This window comes from Quercus robur, chromosome 1 (assembly GCF_932294415.1).
Source record: "Quercus robur chromosome 1, dhQueRobu3.1, whole genome shotgun sequence".
In the NCBI taxonomy this organism is placed as follows: Eukaryota; Viridiplantae; Streptophyta; class Magnoliopsida; order Fagales; family Fagaceae; genus Quercus; species Quercus robur.
In genome coordinates this window covers 33,568,167-33,586,514 of record NC_065534.1, presented here as the reverse complement: position 1 = coordinate 33,586,514, position 18,348 = coordinate 33,568,167, and the positions used below count along the sequence as shown (strand labels likewise).

The window sequence follows — 18,348 nt, the reverse complement described above, 5'->3', positions numbered from 1 at the left end:
GAGAGAATTTTGAGAGAGAAACCCTAAAGAAAAACCAGATTGTTTTACCCACAATCTCTACCTTAGAGTCTCATCAAAATCCCTCACTCTCTTCCTCTCCATTGTCAAATCCTTGAGAGGCCTTTATACCAAACCTGGTTCTCACCATTATCATCTCTGTGAGACAGTCGTTTGGAGTTCTGGGAAGCAGTTAGGAAGGAGCCAATCTTTATTGGTTGATGCTACGGTGAAGTAGCGGAATCCGGAAAGCTAGAAAAGAAAAAGGTTCGGCGCAACCTCGTTGGAGCAAGAAGCTTGGAGGGCTTAGGTGCATTGGGTAGATTAGGCTTGGAGGGTCTATTGCTGTCCTTGTATCCCAACTGTATTTTCTAGTGGATTGATTACCGCTTGGAGGGCGGCGGAGAGGTTTTTCGCCGAGGTCTTCGGTTTCCTCTTCGATAACATATCTGGTGTTATCGCTGTGTTTGCATCTTCCTTCCTCTCTATCTCTGCCTTTACATTATCTGCTGTGGTTTATCTTGTTGTGGCTTAGATAGTTGTTTAATCAATACCATGTTATAGCATATGTTAAGTTTCCGCACACTATTGTTTAACATATTGCGTGTGTTGATTAAATTGGTTTTTGGGGGTCTAAACGTTCAAAAGTGTTTTTGTACACGTTTTTGAACTTTCAATTGGTATCAGAGCGGGTACACATCTGTTTGGTTTTATTACCATTGTGTGATCCTTGACTCCCTTTCTTTTTGAGATGGATAGGTCTCAATCCCTTAATGCACCTCCATATTTTGATGGAAGTAACTATGCATTTTGGAAGGTTCGTATGAGAGCCTTTTTATGCTCTATTGATGAATCCGTGTGGGATGCTGTTGAGATAGGTTGGACCAAACCTGAAGCAGCCAAATCCACATGGGATAAGGCAGCACTTACTGCATCTAATGCTAACAGTAAAGCACTAAATGCTATTTTCTGTGGTGTGTCTCCAGATGAATTTCACAGGATTTCTCACATTATTATTGCCAAAGATGCATGGGAGATTCTGGAAACAACTTATGAAGGCACGAAGAAGGTGAAAGATACCAAGTTACAAATGCTGACCACTCGGTTTGAGGAGCTCAAGATGAGTGAGGATGAGTCTTTCGACTCATTCTATGGGAAGTTAAATGAAGTAGTTGTCAGCAAGTTTAACTTGGGGGAGAAGATGGAGGATTCCAAGATTGTAAGGAAGATCCTTCGATCATTGCCGGAAAGCTTCCGTGCCAAAGTAACAGCCATTGAAGAGAGCAAGGATCTTGACGACATCAAGGTTCAAGAGCTGGTTGGTTCTCTACAAACCTATGAAATGTCGCTGCCAAATCAACGGAAGGGTAAATCCATTGCTCTAAAGACTGTTAATGAAAAGGTTGAAGATCAAGGCTCTTCGGGAGAAGATATGGTGGACAAGGATGTAGCCTATCTTGTTAAAAATTTCAAGAAGTTTTTGAAATTCAAAAACAATGGAAAATTTGATGATAAGAGAAAATTCCAAAATTCTGGAAGGGAGAAGAGGGATTTCCAAAGGAAAGATGGAAAAGAATCCCAATCCACACAAGGTGTTACTTGTTTTGAATGCAACGGGCATGGACACTTCAAGAGGGAATGCCCTAATTATTTGAAATCAAAAGGCAAGGTGTATGCCACGACCTTGAGTGATTCAGACTCATCCGACTCAGAATCTGAAGAGAGCTGTGATGGAGAAGGGAACTATTCAGCTTTCATGACTATTGCTCATGTTGAGTCTTCGGATGAATTGAATTTGCTTGTTCAAGAACTTGGAGAACATAGTGAGGATGACTCACTAGGAATTGTTGAAGAATCGGAAGCTGAAGAAGAAGAAAGCACAGCTACTCTTCAAGAAAATTACAACTCACTTTTGGAGAAATCTGGTGAATACACAAGGGTGGCCAAGGCTGCTGTAAGAAAGATGAAGAAGGCTGAGGAGGACTACAAAAGTCTCCTAATCCGATATAGGGAGGCCAAATGCGAGATTGAAACTTTGAATGGTGAGCTCTCCGAAGCTTACACTAAAGTTAGATTTCTTGAAAGTGAGGTTGTTCAAGCAAATGCAAAAATAGAGAGGGTCACCACCAAGAAGCTTGATGATGTTATATCATCTCAAAAGAGCTTCTCAGACAAATCCGGACTGGGATATACCGGAGGAAGTAGCTCAACTGGAAATATCACCAAAGAAGTGAAGTTTGTGAAGTCCAAAGATCCAGTTGTAGCTGACTCTACGAGTGTGAACCTCGAGGTGGAGAAAAAGAAGAATGTGGTGGACCAACGGATGCTGAATCATCGGAATCAGTCTATGGGCAGGTCCGAGTCTCGTGCCAAGTCACGTCCACGACCACAAAGAGGTCCTAGAGGAACGTATGTGTGCCATTACTGTGGACTTCAAGGGCACACTCGACCAAATTGCCAAAAGCTGAGAGCAAAGAACAGTGCTACTCCTCAAGGGTCAGGAGGACCAAGAGTTGATAGGAGAACGTGGGCAGGGGATCAACCTAGAGAGCAAAACGGAGATCCCGGAATGATGAACGTGATGAAGATGATTGGTGCATTCACCAACTGCTTGGAAAGCTTCTCACGAAGGTTTGAAAGCCCTAACTCCCGTACCCAATCCTTTAAGGAAATCACCCCAAACGCAAGTGACGTGTGGGTGAAAAGGGGTACTCATGCATAAGCATTACAACATGTCCATGCATTAATACTTCCTATGCTTTGTGAATATGTTTGTTTGGTATGCTTGTTGTGTTTGTTTTTGGTTGTTTGTTTGTGAATATTTCTTAATTGTGTTTTATCAGTCTTTTTGTTTCTTGAGTCAAAAATCCAAAAATTACATAAAACTTTGAAAATCAAAAAGCTTGATTGACTGTGTTGAGTTTTTGTCTTAAAACTCGTTTTGCCGTGTACCTTTGTGCTAATGGCTTTGTGCATTTTCGAACATTACTTGTTTTCATGCACTCATATCACTATGGGAAAAATCTTGAAATCTATGTGATTGTTGTAAATAGATCTTCAAACTTGTCATGAATGATTGGTGAATGGTTATGTTGATCTTGAAACATGCATAGACTTGTGTCTATATCTCTTCCCATTTTTTATTTTTTTTGCTAAAAAGAGCTCACTAAATGTAAATCTCCAAATGAAAATAGATATTGAGCTGCAAAAGCCTGTCGCACATTCTAGTATTTGACTAGGAAAAAGGGTAAGCGACCTTATATCAAAAGTGAAATTTCTTTCAAAAAGGCCAAAGGCCTGTTCTTCAAAGAAAAATGTTGTCTATACCTCTCACAATGAGAGATGATTGCCTCAAAAGATCAAATGTTATGGCTGAAAGTGGAGTCAAATGAAAGGCTCCTAGTTATGTTATCAAGTTGTGTGGGAAGTCATATATTCATATTTCTGTAATTGAGATTGGTCACATGATCTAGTGCTAATTGTGTATGCCTTGGTTGAATTGATCATTGAAGCTTCACATTAGACAAAGGACTATTTCAATGCTGATATCCACACACAACACACAAGTTTATGTTTGATAAATGCCTTATTCATTTGTGTGATTGTACTTGATAAAATGTGTTTTCACATGCTCAATCTTTGTTAATTCAAGCACAAAAAGATTTTTGAGTGTTTTAGGTGTTTTTGGAAAGTGTTTTGCTGGAAAAATCTGAAAAATTTCAAAATTACAGTTTTGCCCTGTTTTGGCGGCTCAGTCGCGGGTATGTTAAGTCGCGAGCTTCAGTCGCATCTTCGCTGGTCATTTTTGGCGACTTGTTCGCGAGTGGAAGGTCCAGTCGCGAGATTCACTCAGAGATTTTCGCGGCTCAGCTCGCGACTCACTCGCGGGTAGACCTTCCAGTCGCGAAAAACACTTAGAAAAATTTTTCAAAATTTTCCTCTTATGTGCTTTGGCGGCTTGAGCTGGCGACTGTGTGGCGACTTGAACCAGTCGCGAAAATCGCGTGTTGTGCAAAAACAGGAGCAGTTTTTAAACCTCTTTCAGTTTTCCCTCGAACTTTTGTAACTGTTCACCTTCTCTTAAAAACTGCTGTTTTCTCCCAAACCTCTTCGTGAATCCTTTTCTCAAACCCTTTTGGTACTTCATTTCTTCTCCAAATCTTCAAGAAAAGGTATGGGTTTTGATTTTTCAATCTCAGTTTCTTTTTCCTGCATATTTCTGTTACTGTTTGGACTGGTATTGTGTTCGTTATTCTTATCTCTATGTGTAATGGGTTTGGAGTATCCTGTTTTTGATATTGTTCTCACCCGTGTTCATGCTGAGCAGTCAATGTGTTTTTCATTGTTCTGAATTTTTGCTGATTATTGAATCTGAGAATCTTTTCTGAAATGGGTTTGGTGTTCATGTGACTTACTCATTACTCTTGCCTGAATATTGATGTGTGGATGTTAGGTTTCTTCATGATTGAAATATTTTCCCCATGTTCATGTCTCTGTTGGAGTGATGTTTGTTATCTGTTCTAAATATTCATATGCTGTTTGTTATTACATATAATGGTCATGTTAACCTGTCTCAATGACAGTTGTTGCGTCTCTCTTTGTCTTGGTGCACTTTCACCAAGTTTGATGCACGTATTGATTTGTGCTTCTGTGGTTTATTGGAAGGATTGTTTGGGTCTGCACTATATTCAGTCTGGGTTTTTATATTGAAATATTGTTTATACTGAATCTTGTTGACAATCTTTTGTGGGGTATTGTTGCTTGGTTCTTTTCTGTTGGTCTGTTCTCTTGCAGATGTCTCGTCGATCTTCCAGGGGTAAAGACATTGTTTCTGACGAACCAGCAACCCCAGTTGCTAAAAGGACTCGTCTTTCATCTCAAGCATCTCAAGATCCCAATGTGGATAGATTCAGAGTTCCCCTAAACTCACACGCCTACTCAAATGTGTTTGACAAGTCAACAACTATAGTGGAGCGGGTCGTAGAGTTCAACACCTTAGGGACTACTTTCATCCCTCGAATCTTTGAGAAACGAGACTGGGCAAACTTGTTCGGAAACTTTGATGATCCAATGGATGAGCTGGTCAAGGAATGCTTCTCCAATGCATCTGATCTTGGACCTATCCTCATTTTCTGGGTCAGAGGAACAGAGTTTAGTGTTACCCCAGACTCCATCGCAGATCTTCTCGGCATCACCAGACCTCAGAATGTGAACTTAACTCCCTATGATGAACGAAATCCAGAGGTTGGGGAAATTCTACAAATCCTAGGACACGATCATGAGGTGTCTAGTGCAGGAACTTCCATCAGCACCGCAAAGTTTGCACCTGAGTTGACCACACTGAAGTTGATCATGTTCACCAACCTCTACCCACTGTCCAACACTACATTCATCAATCTTGGGAGAGCTATATTTCTGTGTGATCTCATTACCGGAGCCCCTATTGATATATGTGCTCACATCTACTACAACCTGAGGAAGACCGCTTGTCGATCTACAGCTCGAGGAATCATTCCATTTTGCAGTCTAGTCATGAAACTCATCCTTAGTGCTGGCATTACTCCTCCTGCAGATGGTAAAATGTTGACTCGTCAACGTCCCATTTCGTTGTTAACTCTTCAAGCGAGCAGAAGTCACTCCTCCAAATCACTAAGACATGCTCAAATCTCTCCGGGTCCTTCATTTGCTCCTGACTCAGAGACACCTGCACATACCACATCTGCATCTCGTGATGTTCCTGAAGCTTCACCGGCTGGTATTCCGCAAGCACACACTGCTTCTCCTACTGACAGAGTTGGCAGTGTTCTTGAGCATATTCAGAAACGGGTTGATGAGCTTGTGGCACTTCTCTATTCCACAAACAACCATGTCCAAATGCGCCTCGAGACTATGGAGACTCAGCTAGATGAGATTCAACGGAAGTTGGATGAGAGTCTTTAGCTATTCGTGACAAAAAGGGGGAGAGTATTCAGTAAGGGGGAGAAAAAGTTCAAAGGGAAGTGTGCATAGTGATAGGGGGAGCACACACACACACATATTTTTGTTTTCGTCTCATCTTATAAACTAATGGTTATTTTGGTTTTGATACACTGTGTTTTGGTGTATAACTGTTTCTAACTTTCCTCATATACTCTTGGATAAACTTTTATATATGTTTGATGTTGTTATTCAGGTATTTGTTAGTTTGTACCCATATGCTTTTGTAAGCTTTGAGGGTTTATGTTTTATGCATAGTTTGTAGGCCTTGTGGTATGTACCATGCTTAAGTGCAGCCTTTATGCTATGTGAAATCAGTATTTTAAATCTAAATGTTCAGCATTGTGGTTTATGTACTGTCACTCTTGTGCCCTTGTAGGATTGTTCCTAGATGCATATGCCATGTGAGCTATGCATTGGTTGAGTGTTGAGTATACAAGTGTCTTGCCTTGTGCTTGTTAACTTGTATGTCTTTGTGTTCATTCCAAGTGTGAATGAACACTGTGATCACTACTTTGTGGTGTTCACTTGGTTGATCAAGCCATGGTTTGTTCATTAACTCCATCTTATGCTTGATCTCTTTTTGCCTGTTTCATATGCATTAATAATTTTCTGCTTACAATGATCATGGTGTATTGTTGTGTTTCAGGAGTTTATGTTCATATGATTCAAGTGCTTCACAGCTTCTAGAGTTAGGTGTGAGTGAGTTTTGATCAACTGTTCCCAACTCACATGTTAAGTCTAGAGTCTGTTTTAGGGTTTTGTCACGGAATAGCCAAAGGGGGAGATTGTAAGGTTGAATTTATTCAACCATCTAATTGGCTTTATTCCGTGCCAAATTTGCTTGTAATTCAGCATTTAGTAACCCTGTATTTAGGTGGGATTGTTGTAAGGGTAGTGAGTGAGATAGTGTGAAGATTGCTCAAGAGTGTGCAAGAAAACAGAGAGTCGCGGCTGGGACTCGCGACTGGACTCGCGGCTTCAACCCGCCAGAATCTGCACACGTGCCAAGCATGCTGGAAGATGAACAGTCATGCTAGCTGGAGCACTACAGGACAAAACAGGACAACTGGCCATACGGTTAACTCGCGACTGGAACTCGCGACTTAGTCAAGCCGCGAGGTCAAGCCGCGAGCCACCCCTGTTTTGGAAAAACCTGACGTTTCGCATTCCACTCCTCTTCAGTATAAATACCCTTTTAACCCACGATTGAAAGAGAGCTTCCAGAGAGAATTTTGAGAGAGAAACCCTAAAGAAAAACCAGATTGTTTTACCCACAATCTCTACCTTAGAGTCTCATCAAAATCCCTCACTCTCTTCCTCTCCATTGTCAAATCCTTGAGAGGCCTTTATACCAAACCTGGTTCTCACCATTATCATCTCTGTGAGACAGTCGTTTGGAGTTCTGGGAAGCAGTTAGGAAGGAGCCAATCTTTATTGGTTGATGCTACGGTGAAGTAGCGGAATCCGGAAAGCTAGAAAAGAAAAAGGTTCGGCGCAACCTCGTTGGAGCAAGAAGCTTGGAGGGCTTAGGTGCATTGGGTAGATTAGGCTTGGAGGGTCTATTGCTGTCCTTGTATCCCAACTGTATTTTCTAGTGGATTGATTACCGCTTGGAGGGCGGCGGAGAGGTTTTTCGCCGAGGTCTTCGGTTTCGTCTTCGATAACATATCTGGTGTTATCGCTGTGTTTGCATCTTCCTTCCTCTCTATCTCTGCCTTTACATTATCTGCTGTGGTTTATCTTGTTGTGGCTTAGATAGTTGTTTAATCAATACCATGTTATAGCATATGTTAAGTTTCCGCACACTATTGTTTAACATATTGCGTGTGTTGATTAAATTGGTTTTTGGAGGTCTAAACGTTCAAAAGTGTTTTTGTACACGTTTTTGAACTTTCACAGATAAACACGAAGAAAAGACGTGAAGTGCAACTTACGTTTTCTCTCTTCACGGTCGAGGGTGCTGAGTACGTAGAGGGAAGGTTCTGGTCCCAGACAGTGACGAGCTAAGGTACGCGGATCAATCAGCTCACAAAAATCTTCAATCGTCCTTGCGTACTTGATCGCAGCCTGCACTCGCTCTACAAATTTGGCCTCTAGCTCTGGACGATCTTTCACTGCAAAGGACGACATCAAAAAAAAAAAAAAAAAAAAAAGGGCCAACAACATTGGGGTACACGCACCAATCAAAGGGGTCTCCCATCGTCGCAGCAACCTAGGTACGTTCCCCCACAGATCATCAGGCAACGTTTCCCAACCGTCCCCAGATACAAAGAAGTATCTTGATTTCCAGTAGCAAAAGGACGACGGAAGGTCAGCTACCAGACGAGCCTTCCTATTCCAAGGTACGAACTCATAGTACCCAAATTCTCTGGACTCTTTCAGACGATACAAGTGGACGAACTCATTAACTGAGATCATATCCCCGTCAGCAATGGTGGTCCAAATCACCATACAACTAATCACTATTCTCCAGGAGTTAGGCATAAGTTGCCCCGGTGCAAGGTTAAAATGGTAAAGAAGCTCCATTATGAATGGATGGACGGGAAATCGGTGGCCACACGAAAAAGCAGCCTCGTAAAAGCAAACTTCTCTGTGGGCAAAGGCACAAGCCTTTTCGCCCTTCCTGGGTAGACGAGCCTTAGTTCCCTCTGGAAATTGGAATCTGTCCTTAAATTTACTAAAAACCTCAACTTTCAAGGAGCAATTTTCCTTGAGGGCATGAAATTGATGGACCGTCACTGGAGCAGGAGAATGGGAGGACGAGGGAGCACGGGAAAGAGCGGTGGTCGTAGCACCGATCCCGGCCTCTTCCTCGACCACGTTTGAGGACGAACCCCTCTCTAAATCACCTAACCCTTCTTCTAAACCCATATTTTCCTCTCTTAGGTGCCCTCTAATAGACTGAAACCAAGCTTGAGACTCTAACAAAAGAGGGTATAAAACACCCAACGCCGAACCTAACCCGGTACCCCTACTAACAAATTCCTCAACTACTGGGTACGAACCGGCAAGCGAAGGCGCACCCTATAGGTCACCGGAAAGCTCTACCAAGGAACCTAGGCGGGCAAGGAGAAAAGCTACGGAAGGGAAGTTACGCCTAACTTCGAAATTATCCACCATTAAGGGAAAAAAGAAAAAACTAACACCACCACTCAGTAAGAAGAGAAAATAGTACAGAGAGGAAAAGGAACTTAAGTGAAACAAATGCAAAGAAAAGCCAGAAAGGAAAGAAAAGCGTAAATGGGGGTGGGCGTATCTGGAAGTTAGGGAGAAAACTGAGGAGGTGAGGAGCAAAATACGCGTAGGAGATATCAATCGCACAGAGAATGGGGAAATGGAAAAAGGAAAAGCCAAAAGAAATCAAAGGTCTCTGCCTTGGAAAGTGCGGGAAAACTGAAAAGGCACTCACCGGAAACGAGGCACTCCCACCAATAGAAATCAAACACGTGGCACTGAGAGGAGCCACAGCCGCCACTACGCAATCAATGCGAAGCAGAACTCCAAGCGCCATAACTGAAAAAAATAAATAAATAAAAAATAATGATAATAACAATCTTTTCATATTCCTATAATCGTCCGAGAAATGGACGACCATGGAATAGGGGGGGCAGCTGATACGCCCGACCAAAATGGTAATCGTCCATACAATGCAAGATAGGGACGACCTTACTAAAATCGTCCAAAGAGAGAAGGTCGTTGCTCAAAGACCTGAACACTCGTTCCCACTCTTCGCGGAACGGTTACGAGACATTAATCAACCTTCAGACCATTGGGAATGGCAGCTCATCATTAACACCCAGCAAGGGCGTTACAAGGCAAGATGAAAACCTCCATCAAGACTCCACCAACGGCTAGAAGAAATCACCTGCAAGCACGCATATATAAAGACTGAACCCCAAAAGGGGTGGGGTAAGAAAAACACTCTAGCACACTATTCTCATTGCTCTCCTTTGTCAATCTTTCTGACTTTGGCATCGGAGACCTTTTTGCAGGCACAACGCCGGTGAATTGCTTCCTTTCGTTCGTCCACGGATTGCAGAAGATTGATTTGGTGAGCGACTTCCATCTGGACGATCATAATCAACTGACGATCAGTTCATCATCATATATATACCTTCGTTTTTAGGACTTTCGCTTTCTTAATTATATTCCTTAATGCCTAAGATACTATAAAGGCTGACCTCAAACGACGAGGTACAATCAAATTTGTTACTGTAAAGACTGAATTTGGATTGGACCCAGTGTAGGATTGAGTTTAAGCCCAACAAGCTCAAATAATGAATTTATAGAGTGTGGGTGAAAGAACTAGTTCTACTCCAAAAGATGGACAATAAAAGTTGCTGAACTAAGATTATTGAATACAAGTAGATGAGAAAATCTATCCTCGGCACGGCTTGAGGAGCTTATGTTATAATATCTAGTATTTGGACAAAGCTACAAGAGTTCACTGTATTCTTACAAAGATTTCTTGATTTTTCCGATCCCTCTTTTAGGTCACCTTCCCGTGCTATATATTGCAATCTTGGTGTTATCCCTACCATACATGTGTAGATTGGATTCTAGGAGCTCCTTCTTGTCTCATCCAACACCTCCCAGAACCATCAAATAGTAGCTGTAAGGCTGCTTGGTCACTGTTTAGATATCACTTCCACATTAATGCGGTCAGAGAGTTAGTTGAGAGGCATTTAATGTGGAGGTAGTAGCTTTTGACGATACTTGTTGCCTCCCTTTACTTACCCCTTGTCCAACGTCCAACTCCTAGTTATGATGTAACTTTGAAGAAGGTCTAGGGTGATATGACACTCTTACCGACCTCGGATCCTTGTTCCTGAGATGGCTTTTCTCCTCGGACATGTGTCAGACTTGTCTCGTACTATCTTTATTTTTCTCTTTATACGATTCCCATTATAACCTCATTTGGCCATTCTCGGATTAATTAATGTCCTCGGATTGAGCCATAGGCCCAATTCGTACAGCCTTAATAATACCTCTTGACTAACTGGCCCCCACAATAACCTCTCAAAATCTTGCTTTTCGACTCCTCAGGAGGAAAGGATGATTTTGATGTCCTCAGCCCATCCCGTTTATGGTTTTATTCTATATTCTCGGTTCTCTAAATGCCTTTTTACCTACTCAAGGCACGCTTCTGACGCTTCGGTGTCCAAAGCGTGCCATCATTAAACTTTGGCGGTACCTTTGCCCCCCACGTTCAACGGTAGGATGTAAATCAAACAGTGGAGGATTTTTCTAGTTTTACGAGTGGGAACTTTCCCACTTGTAACTTATGCGCTACTATAAATAGCTTTTCAAATCAATTCCTTTTCCTACTTTCAACAATCACACAGTCCTAGAGCTCATACACTGAACCTGTCTCTTTCTCTCATCTCCCTATGCATCTACAAATACTAGAAATTTGTCCAAGGACTCCTTTTTTAAAAGTGTAAGTTTTCTTAAACCCTCTTAGTTTTCATTTTAAACTTGTTAATTTTTCTTCAAAACCTCTTAGAAAAATGGGTAAGTTCAAACGTTTAGTTGAGTCCGAGGAGGGTATGGATAGTTTTAGGACTAAGTATAGGATCCCACCAACAGTAGGCATGAGGTACGCTGCCCAGGGGGAGTGGGTAGATGCTAGGAAAACAGGAGAGGTGGTCATTCTCACGATCACCTTCATAGAGGGAGGGATGATCATTCCCATGGGTACCATCACTAGGAATTACCTCAGGTTCTTTAGACTATCTCCCACGCAGTGCACCTCAAATTTGTTTAGGGTCCTGGGGAGTATAAAAGCTTTAAACGAGAGAATGAACCTAAATTTGACCCACCACGATGTGAATTTGGTATACAGCTTACACCACTTGACAGGACAGGGATATTACCTTAAGTCGAGGCATCCCGAAATAAGGTTAATCCAGTGTCTCCCCACTTCAAACAAAAACTTAAAGGAGGATTTCTTAATCTTTTCTGGGGAATGGCACGATGGCCTACCCTGTTCGACTAAGGAGGGAGAACCAGGTGGGGGTATAGCCGTAGATTCATGTGTCTTGGTTTGCATTTCTCTTTTGTTTCCCAACACCCCTATCTCTGACAAAATTTTATACTAATTCAATGATTTTGCAGATAAGAGTTCTACTAAACCCAAGCTCAGTTTAATCAACAAAGAGAGTTTAGATAGGATTTTGCAGGTCGAGGTGTACGTAAACGAAGCTGACGGTCAACTACGAACGTCACACCTGATTCTCCGGTATACACCCCTTTCTCTTGCCTTCCAAGCCCCAAAGTACGTGATAAAAGCCAACGATCCTCGGATTGACCATATCAGTGTTGCCTACCAAGAGATCATTGTTCCAGAGGGTATTCCACTTCCTGAAGGCACTTCCCGTACTCAACCACTTTTTGTTGCCAACCCTTCAATAGGAGCATCATCCTCCCAACTTATTCTTGAAGAAGAGGAAGAAGAAAAAGAAGATTCAGAGGGGATTGTAGACGTATCAGATTCCTCGGACAAATTCGAAGCGTTCAACCAACCTTTATCCCCCGAGAGTACATCAGACAAAATGGGTATCCAGAGGAAATCCCAGAGGAGCTTGATGGAATTAATAGAAAACCAACCCGAAATAGGTGCATCGGGGAAGTCCACTCAACCTAAACTTCCTCCTCCTCCTGCCAAATCTCCTCTGCCTCCTCCTCAGCCATCTCTGCCTTCTAGGCTTGAACCTACTAATCCGAAGAGGAAAAGAGAGCAGAAAGGTAAAGATGTGGTGGAGACCAGGAGATCTCATCCTACTCATGAAGACGAGGCTCAACGAGTTGCGAAGCAGCAAAAAGTTAGCCATGTGTCACAACAAGGCATGGAAAGGGTAGATACTTAGCCTCTAGAGTCTCAGGCTTGGCTCCCAGCAACCATGCTCGGCGGTGAGCCCTTGAGAGATGATGCATCACTCAGGGATTTCAACGAGGGCATTAGGTGACACATTGCTTCGACCTTGGAGGAAGCTTTGTTACTTCCAAAGGATATGACCGAGTTGCAGAATATCAGGAAGAACGAGGTTTTCCTCAATTGTAACAGATATTTGGGCATGGTATGATGCTAACCCGCCCCCCCCCCCCCCTTTTTTACTTATAATTATTATATATATACTTTTTTTTTTATTTGTTATGTTACTGACCATTTTCTTTTAGGCTGTCCAAGCCACTTTCAGGCTTGAGGAGATAACCAACTCCTGCTACCAGCAAATGGAAGATGAGAGAAAAAGGCGGGTAGCAGTTGTGCAGACGCTCAACATTGCTGATCAAAGCAATGTAGAATTGAGGAAAAAGCTGGCTGATGAGGAACATGCCCGCAAGAGTGCTGACTCGGCTCTGGAGAGTGCACAAAGACAAGCCTAGGATCAAAGGAAGCGCCTGCGTGAGTCCAATGATCAGTTGGCTGCTTCCAGGGAACAAATGGCAACCCTTAAAAAGCAACTGGAAGAAGCCTAGAGGCTCAAAGATCCGGCCGTAAAGGCAAAAGTTGAGGCGGAGAAGGCAAAAATAGAGGCCGAGAAGGCAAGGGATGAGGCTGAACAACATGGCTACGACATCAGCGTAGCCGAGACCGAGGATACCCTCCGAGCAGAGGTCCCTGCCGTATGCCGAGCCTGTTATGCTCAGACTTGGGAAGAAGCTCTCAACCGAACTGGGGCTGAGGCTTCTTCTAAGCTGAGGAGGCCAAAAAATGTCTATTTCCCTCCAGCCATACGAGTCTCGGACCTTCCTTCCAACCAAGGGGAGGCGGCCCCTATTTTTGTTGACCCTGTCGAGGAAGCCCAGACTCGGGATCCTCTTCCTCCCAGTCAATAGGACCAGTCCAAAGAGCCTAAAGCTCCCAAAGATACCTTTTCAGACAAGGCTGTAGGGGTTCCTCAGGATGGGGTGGCTTCTCAAAGTTTCAAGAAGTCTCTAAGGAAAAAGAAAAAGTGGTTCCTCCTAAAGCAGCTGACAAAGCCCCCAAGAACAGGCTCCAGATAAAGTTAAAACCATAAGTCTTTATTTTCATAGGATAGTTACAGTTAATGTAATGAAATTACCCTCTTTTTAAGACAGGTTTTAATGAGATGTGCACTTTACCTTTCCAAATTTATATGAGCTATTATTATTTTATCTTTTATTTATGCAATTTTCATTTTGATTGTTCTTTGTTCGTACATAACCATATGCAATAAAAAAGTGAAGTTGCTAACACAAGGGAAAACACACTTTTACATATTTTAACTGAGAGTCCGAGTAGATTATGACTATTAAATTCACAGTACTATCAAGACATACTTTTAATTTATCAATTCTAATAAGTTTCCAACTTTGAGAAAATATCCAACCGTTTAAATAACAGGCAAGTCCAGGGTACCTTAAAATGCTTTAAGTGATGCTTATGGATTTTACCTTGGCTTATAAACTTGGTCATAACTCATAACTCAGTTCAAGGGGGATTAATTTCCACTAAGTTTGTGGTCCGGAGAACTTGACATAACTTAGTTTCTATTTAATACTTCAATAGATATCAAAGGGTATTAATTTCCACTAAGTTTGTGGTCCGAGGAACCTGACATAACTTAGTTTCTGTTTAATACTTCAATAGATGGGGAAACACATGATACATGATTGGAATAAATTAAAGAGAAACTAAATAGGACTATTTTTATTAATAATAATACCTCTTTAGATTGTTTACCTTCCAAGGGTGGAGTACAATTTTTTCATCTACATCCTCCAAATAGTATGCACCTATTCCTGCCACCGAAGTTATCAAGTACGGTCCTTCCCAATTAGGCCTCAATTTTCTCCAGGCTGGATTCTTGGTGGTTCTCAAAATTGTCCTCAATACCAGATCTCCTACGGCCAACGGCCTCAGCTTTACATTGGTATTGTAACCTTGCTTGAGCTTATGCTGGTAGTAAGCTAGTTGGACCATTGCATTCTCCCTTCGCTCTTCGATCAAGTCCAGACTTTTTCCCAACAGCCCATCATTATTGTCCGGGGTAAATGCATTTTTTCTCAACGTCGAGAAACCTGTTTCTAGAGGGATTACAGCCTCGGCTCCATATGTCATTGAGAAAGGGGTCTCTCCTGTTAACCGTCAAGGCATTGTTCGATACGTCCAAAGGACATGTGGTAATTCCTCCACCCATTTTCCCTTTGCCTCGTCTAACCTCTTTTTAAGTCCATTCACTATAACCTTGTTGACAACTTCAGCTTGCTCATTTCCTTGCGGATAGGCTAGAGTGGAATATCTATTCTTTATCCCCAAATTAGAACAATATTGCCTGAAGACTTTGCTATCAAACTGAAAGCCATTATCCGAGATGAGGGTATGGGGAACCCCGAATCGAGTAATGATATTCTTCCAGATAAATCTTTTGACATCTACATCTTTGATATTAGCCAAAAGTTCAGCTTCGACCCACTTGGTAAAATAATCTGTGCTGACCAGCATGTACTTTTTATTTCCTAGTGCTTTAGGGAAAGGACTTACAATATCCAAACCCCATTGAGCAAAAGGTCAAAGGTTGGAAAGAGGATTAAGAACTCCTCCAGGCTGGTGAATGTTTAGCGCAAATCTCTGACACTGATCACATTTTCTAACATATTCTTGTGCTTCTTTCTGCATGCCTGGCCACCAGTATCCTTGAGTAATGGCCCGGTGAGATAGGGATCTTCCCCCCGTGTGACTTCCACAAATTCCTTCATATAGTTCCTCTAGGAGTGACTCTGATGTCTCGGGATGTACACAAAGCAAATATGGCCCAGAAAAAGAACGTTTATACAAATTTTTGTCCTCGGACAATCAAAACCGAGGAGCTTTCCTTCGTATTTTCTCAGCTTCTACTTTCTCCTCAGGCAATATATCCCTTTCAAGGAACAGCAATATAGGATCCATCTAGCTTGATCCTAACTTGACTTGATGGACTTGGAGCAAATCTTTCTTTGTTGGGGTAGGGGTGCATAAGTCTTCGACAAGTATCACTCGGGGCAAATCCTGTGCCGAGAAAGTGGCAAGGGTAGCTAAAGAGTCTGCGTGGGTATTTCCACTTCTGGGGATATGCGATAAGTCAAAGAATTCAAATTTCATTTGTATACACCTAATCTGACCCAAAGATTCTTGCATTCTTGTATCTCGAGCTTCCAGTTCCCCTTTTACCTGGCCTACGACCAGTCTTGAATCTGAGAACATTTCCACTGCCTTTCCACCCATTTTCTAGACCATTGCCATTCCTACCAACAAAGCTTCATATTCCGCTTTGTTGTTTGTAGCCGAGAATCCCAACCTCAATGACTTTTTAATGGTGATCCTTTCAGGGGATATCAGAACCAGCACCATTCCTGATCCCCGCTTGTTTGCTGCTCCATCCACATATACTTTCCAGGGTGGGGGATATTGGGCAGAGATTAAGCCAACTGATTTTTCATCCATGCCATACTGCTTCGCATCTATTTCTTTAGGAAATTCAGCAAACTCGGCCACTAGATCGGCGAGGACTTGGCCTTTTACAGAGGCACGAGGCATGTACTTGATGTCAAAAGCTCCTAGAATCGTGCCCCATTTAGCAATCCTCCTGGTATAATTTGCACTTTAAAATATTGATTTGAGCAGTAATTGAGTTAGAACAACCATGATGTGCGCCTGAAAATAGTGGGGGAGTTTCCGTGTAGCATGCACTACTACCAAAATGGCCTTCTCCAGTGATAAATACTAAACCTCGGCTTCGTGAAGCGACTTACTTACGTAATAGACTAGTCTTTGGACACCACTGTCTACTCGTATCAACACAAAACTTACCATATGAAAGGCTACCGCCAGGTAAGCAAACAAAATCTGGTCCACCTCAGGACTGGACATGATGGGTGGCCGAGATAGGTACTCTTTAAGCTGTTGAAAGGCTAGAACGCACTCCTCGGTCTATTCAAATCCTTTCCACTTATGCAGTAAAAAGAAAAAGGGTCTGCACCTATTTGCTGACATGGATATAAATCGGTTCAAAGCAGTAGTCATCCCGATTCAGGGTCCAAGTTAGCCCTATTCACAGGAAAAATCTGATGGAACTCCTTCTCCAACCTCTTCATAGCAAGTTGCATCAAATTCTAAGCCATGACAATCTTTTCAGAGCTTGAGTTCTCAGTAACCAAGTGCTGCATAGCGGCCTGTAAGTCTCAATCAGAGTTCAAATACTGTTTAGCCTTGTGAGGATCAGTGTGGAAAAGCAATGTGATGTTTGCAAAGGAAGAAGCGTTATTGGAGTCCCATTTGGTAATAAGAGACTCAGCAATCTCAATGTTCTCGTCCATTAGAGACTCAGAGAAAGTGCGGCTAGGTGAAGCTGGTGGAATCATCACTGTTCTAGAAGGTGAAGGTGAAGGTGAAGGTGATTTGAAAAACACGTTCCTCATTCCTTTACTTGGCATTAACAAATATCACAAAAGCTTTTTGTTTTTCTTTCTTTATTTTGTTGCAGAATGAGAATGAGAGAGAGAGAGAGAGAGAGAGTGCTAGTGTGAAGAAGTTGAAATTGTTTGTTTTGGTTTTTGATGGAGAATCGTGGTGGGGAGTATTTATATATTGAGAGAGAGAGAGAAGGTGACATGGAGTGTTGGGAAAAAAAGCGAGGGAGTTAGGAAGTGGGTTCAGTGGAAACTGTGTGAAACGAAATGGTTGACGATGTCCTGTCAGTAATAGTGTGTATATGTATGACTACTACTAATAGTAATAGACTATGTGCAGTTGTTCATTGTTGCCTTGTTTTGGCCGTTTGTTTTCGCCAAGTTGCTGTGTGAGTTGCCTTTTTTGCAGGGAGTTATTACTAGTATTTGACAAAATAAGTGAGATGTGATCAATCATATATGTTTTGTGATTTTGCAAAGAAATGATGGCTTAAGTCAAAAGGGAAAAAGATAGTTGGAAGGAAGTGGGTGGATTTTGTGGTTCAATTTTTCATATTAGTTGATGATGCCATAAATATCACCATGATCCTTGCACGCTCGTAACAATATCTGTACAGAAAAGAAAGAGGACCTAACAAAGAGCACCGGTGTGGTGTCGACCGAATACCCTCTGAAGGTCAATTTAGAATTATTCTCACAACTCTAGAGTGCTAGAGAAGGGTAAATAATTAGTACCTTGATTTGTGAGGGTACTGGGGCTTTTATAGTAGTAAAAGATTGACCTCTCCTTCTTGGTGTAGAAGTCTTTTCCTTATAGGAATCCTCTTGAATAGTCCCAAACGTGATGGACAAGACATTTCCTTGTAGAGAAGATCTTCATTAACCCGCATATCTTCCGGAATCCTCTTTGTGCTAGAATTCCATTTACCTTGGGATTCTATGATGATTAAATGTGTGTCG

The 18,348-nt window shown here is 42.1% G+C and overlaps 1 protein-coding gene across 1 annotated transcript in view; it reads right to left on the bottom strand.

Annotated features, from left to right (window-relative positions):
• LOC126732494 (exocyst complex component EXO70H1-like) overlaps nt 1-17,491 on the bottom strand; it is a 39,888-nt gene extending 22,397 nt beyond the window's left edge. Inside the window, exon 1 of the mRNA XM_050435394.1 lies at nt 17,367-17,491. Coding sequence (XP_050291351.1) covers nt 17,367-17,412 — 46 coding nt within the window. The 5' untranslated portion in view covers nt 17,413-17,491. The remainder of the gene's footprint in view (nt 1-17,366) is intronic.
• Nucleotides 17,492-18,348: the final 857 nt, after the last annotated feature.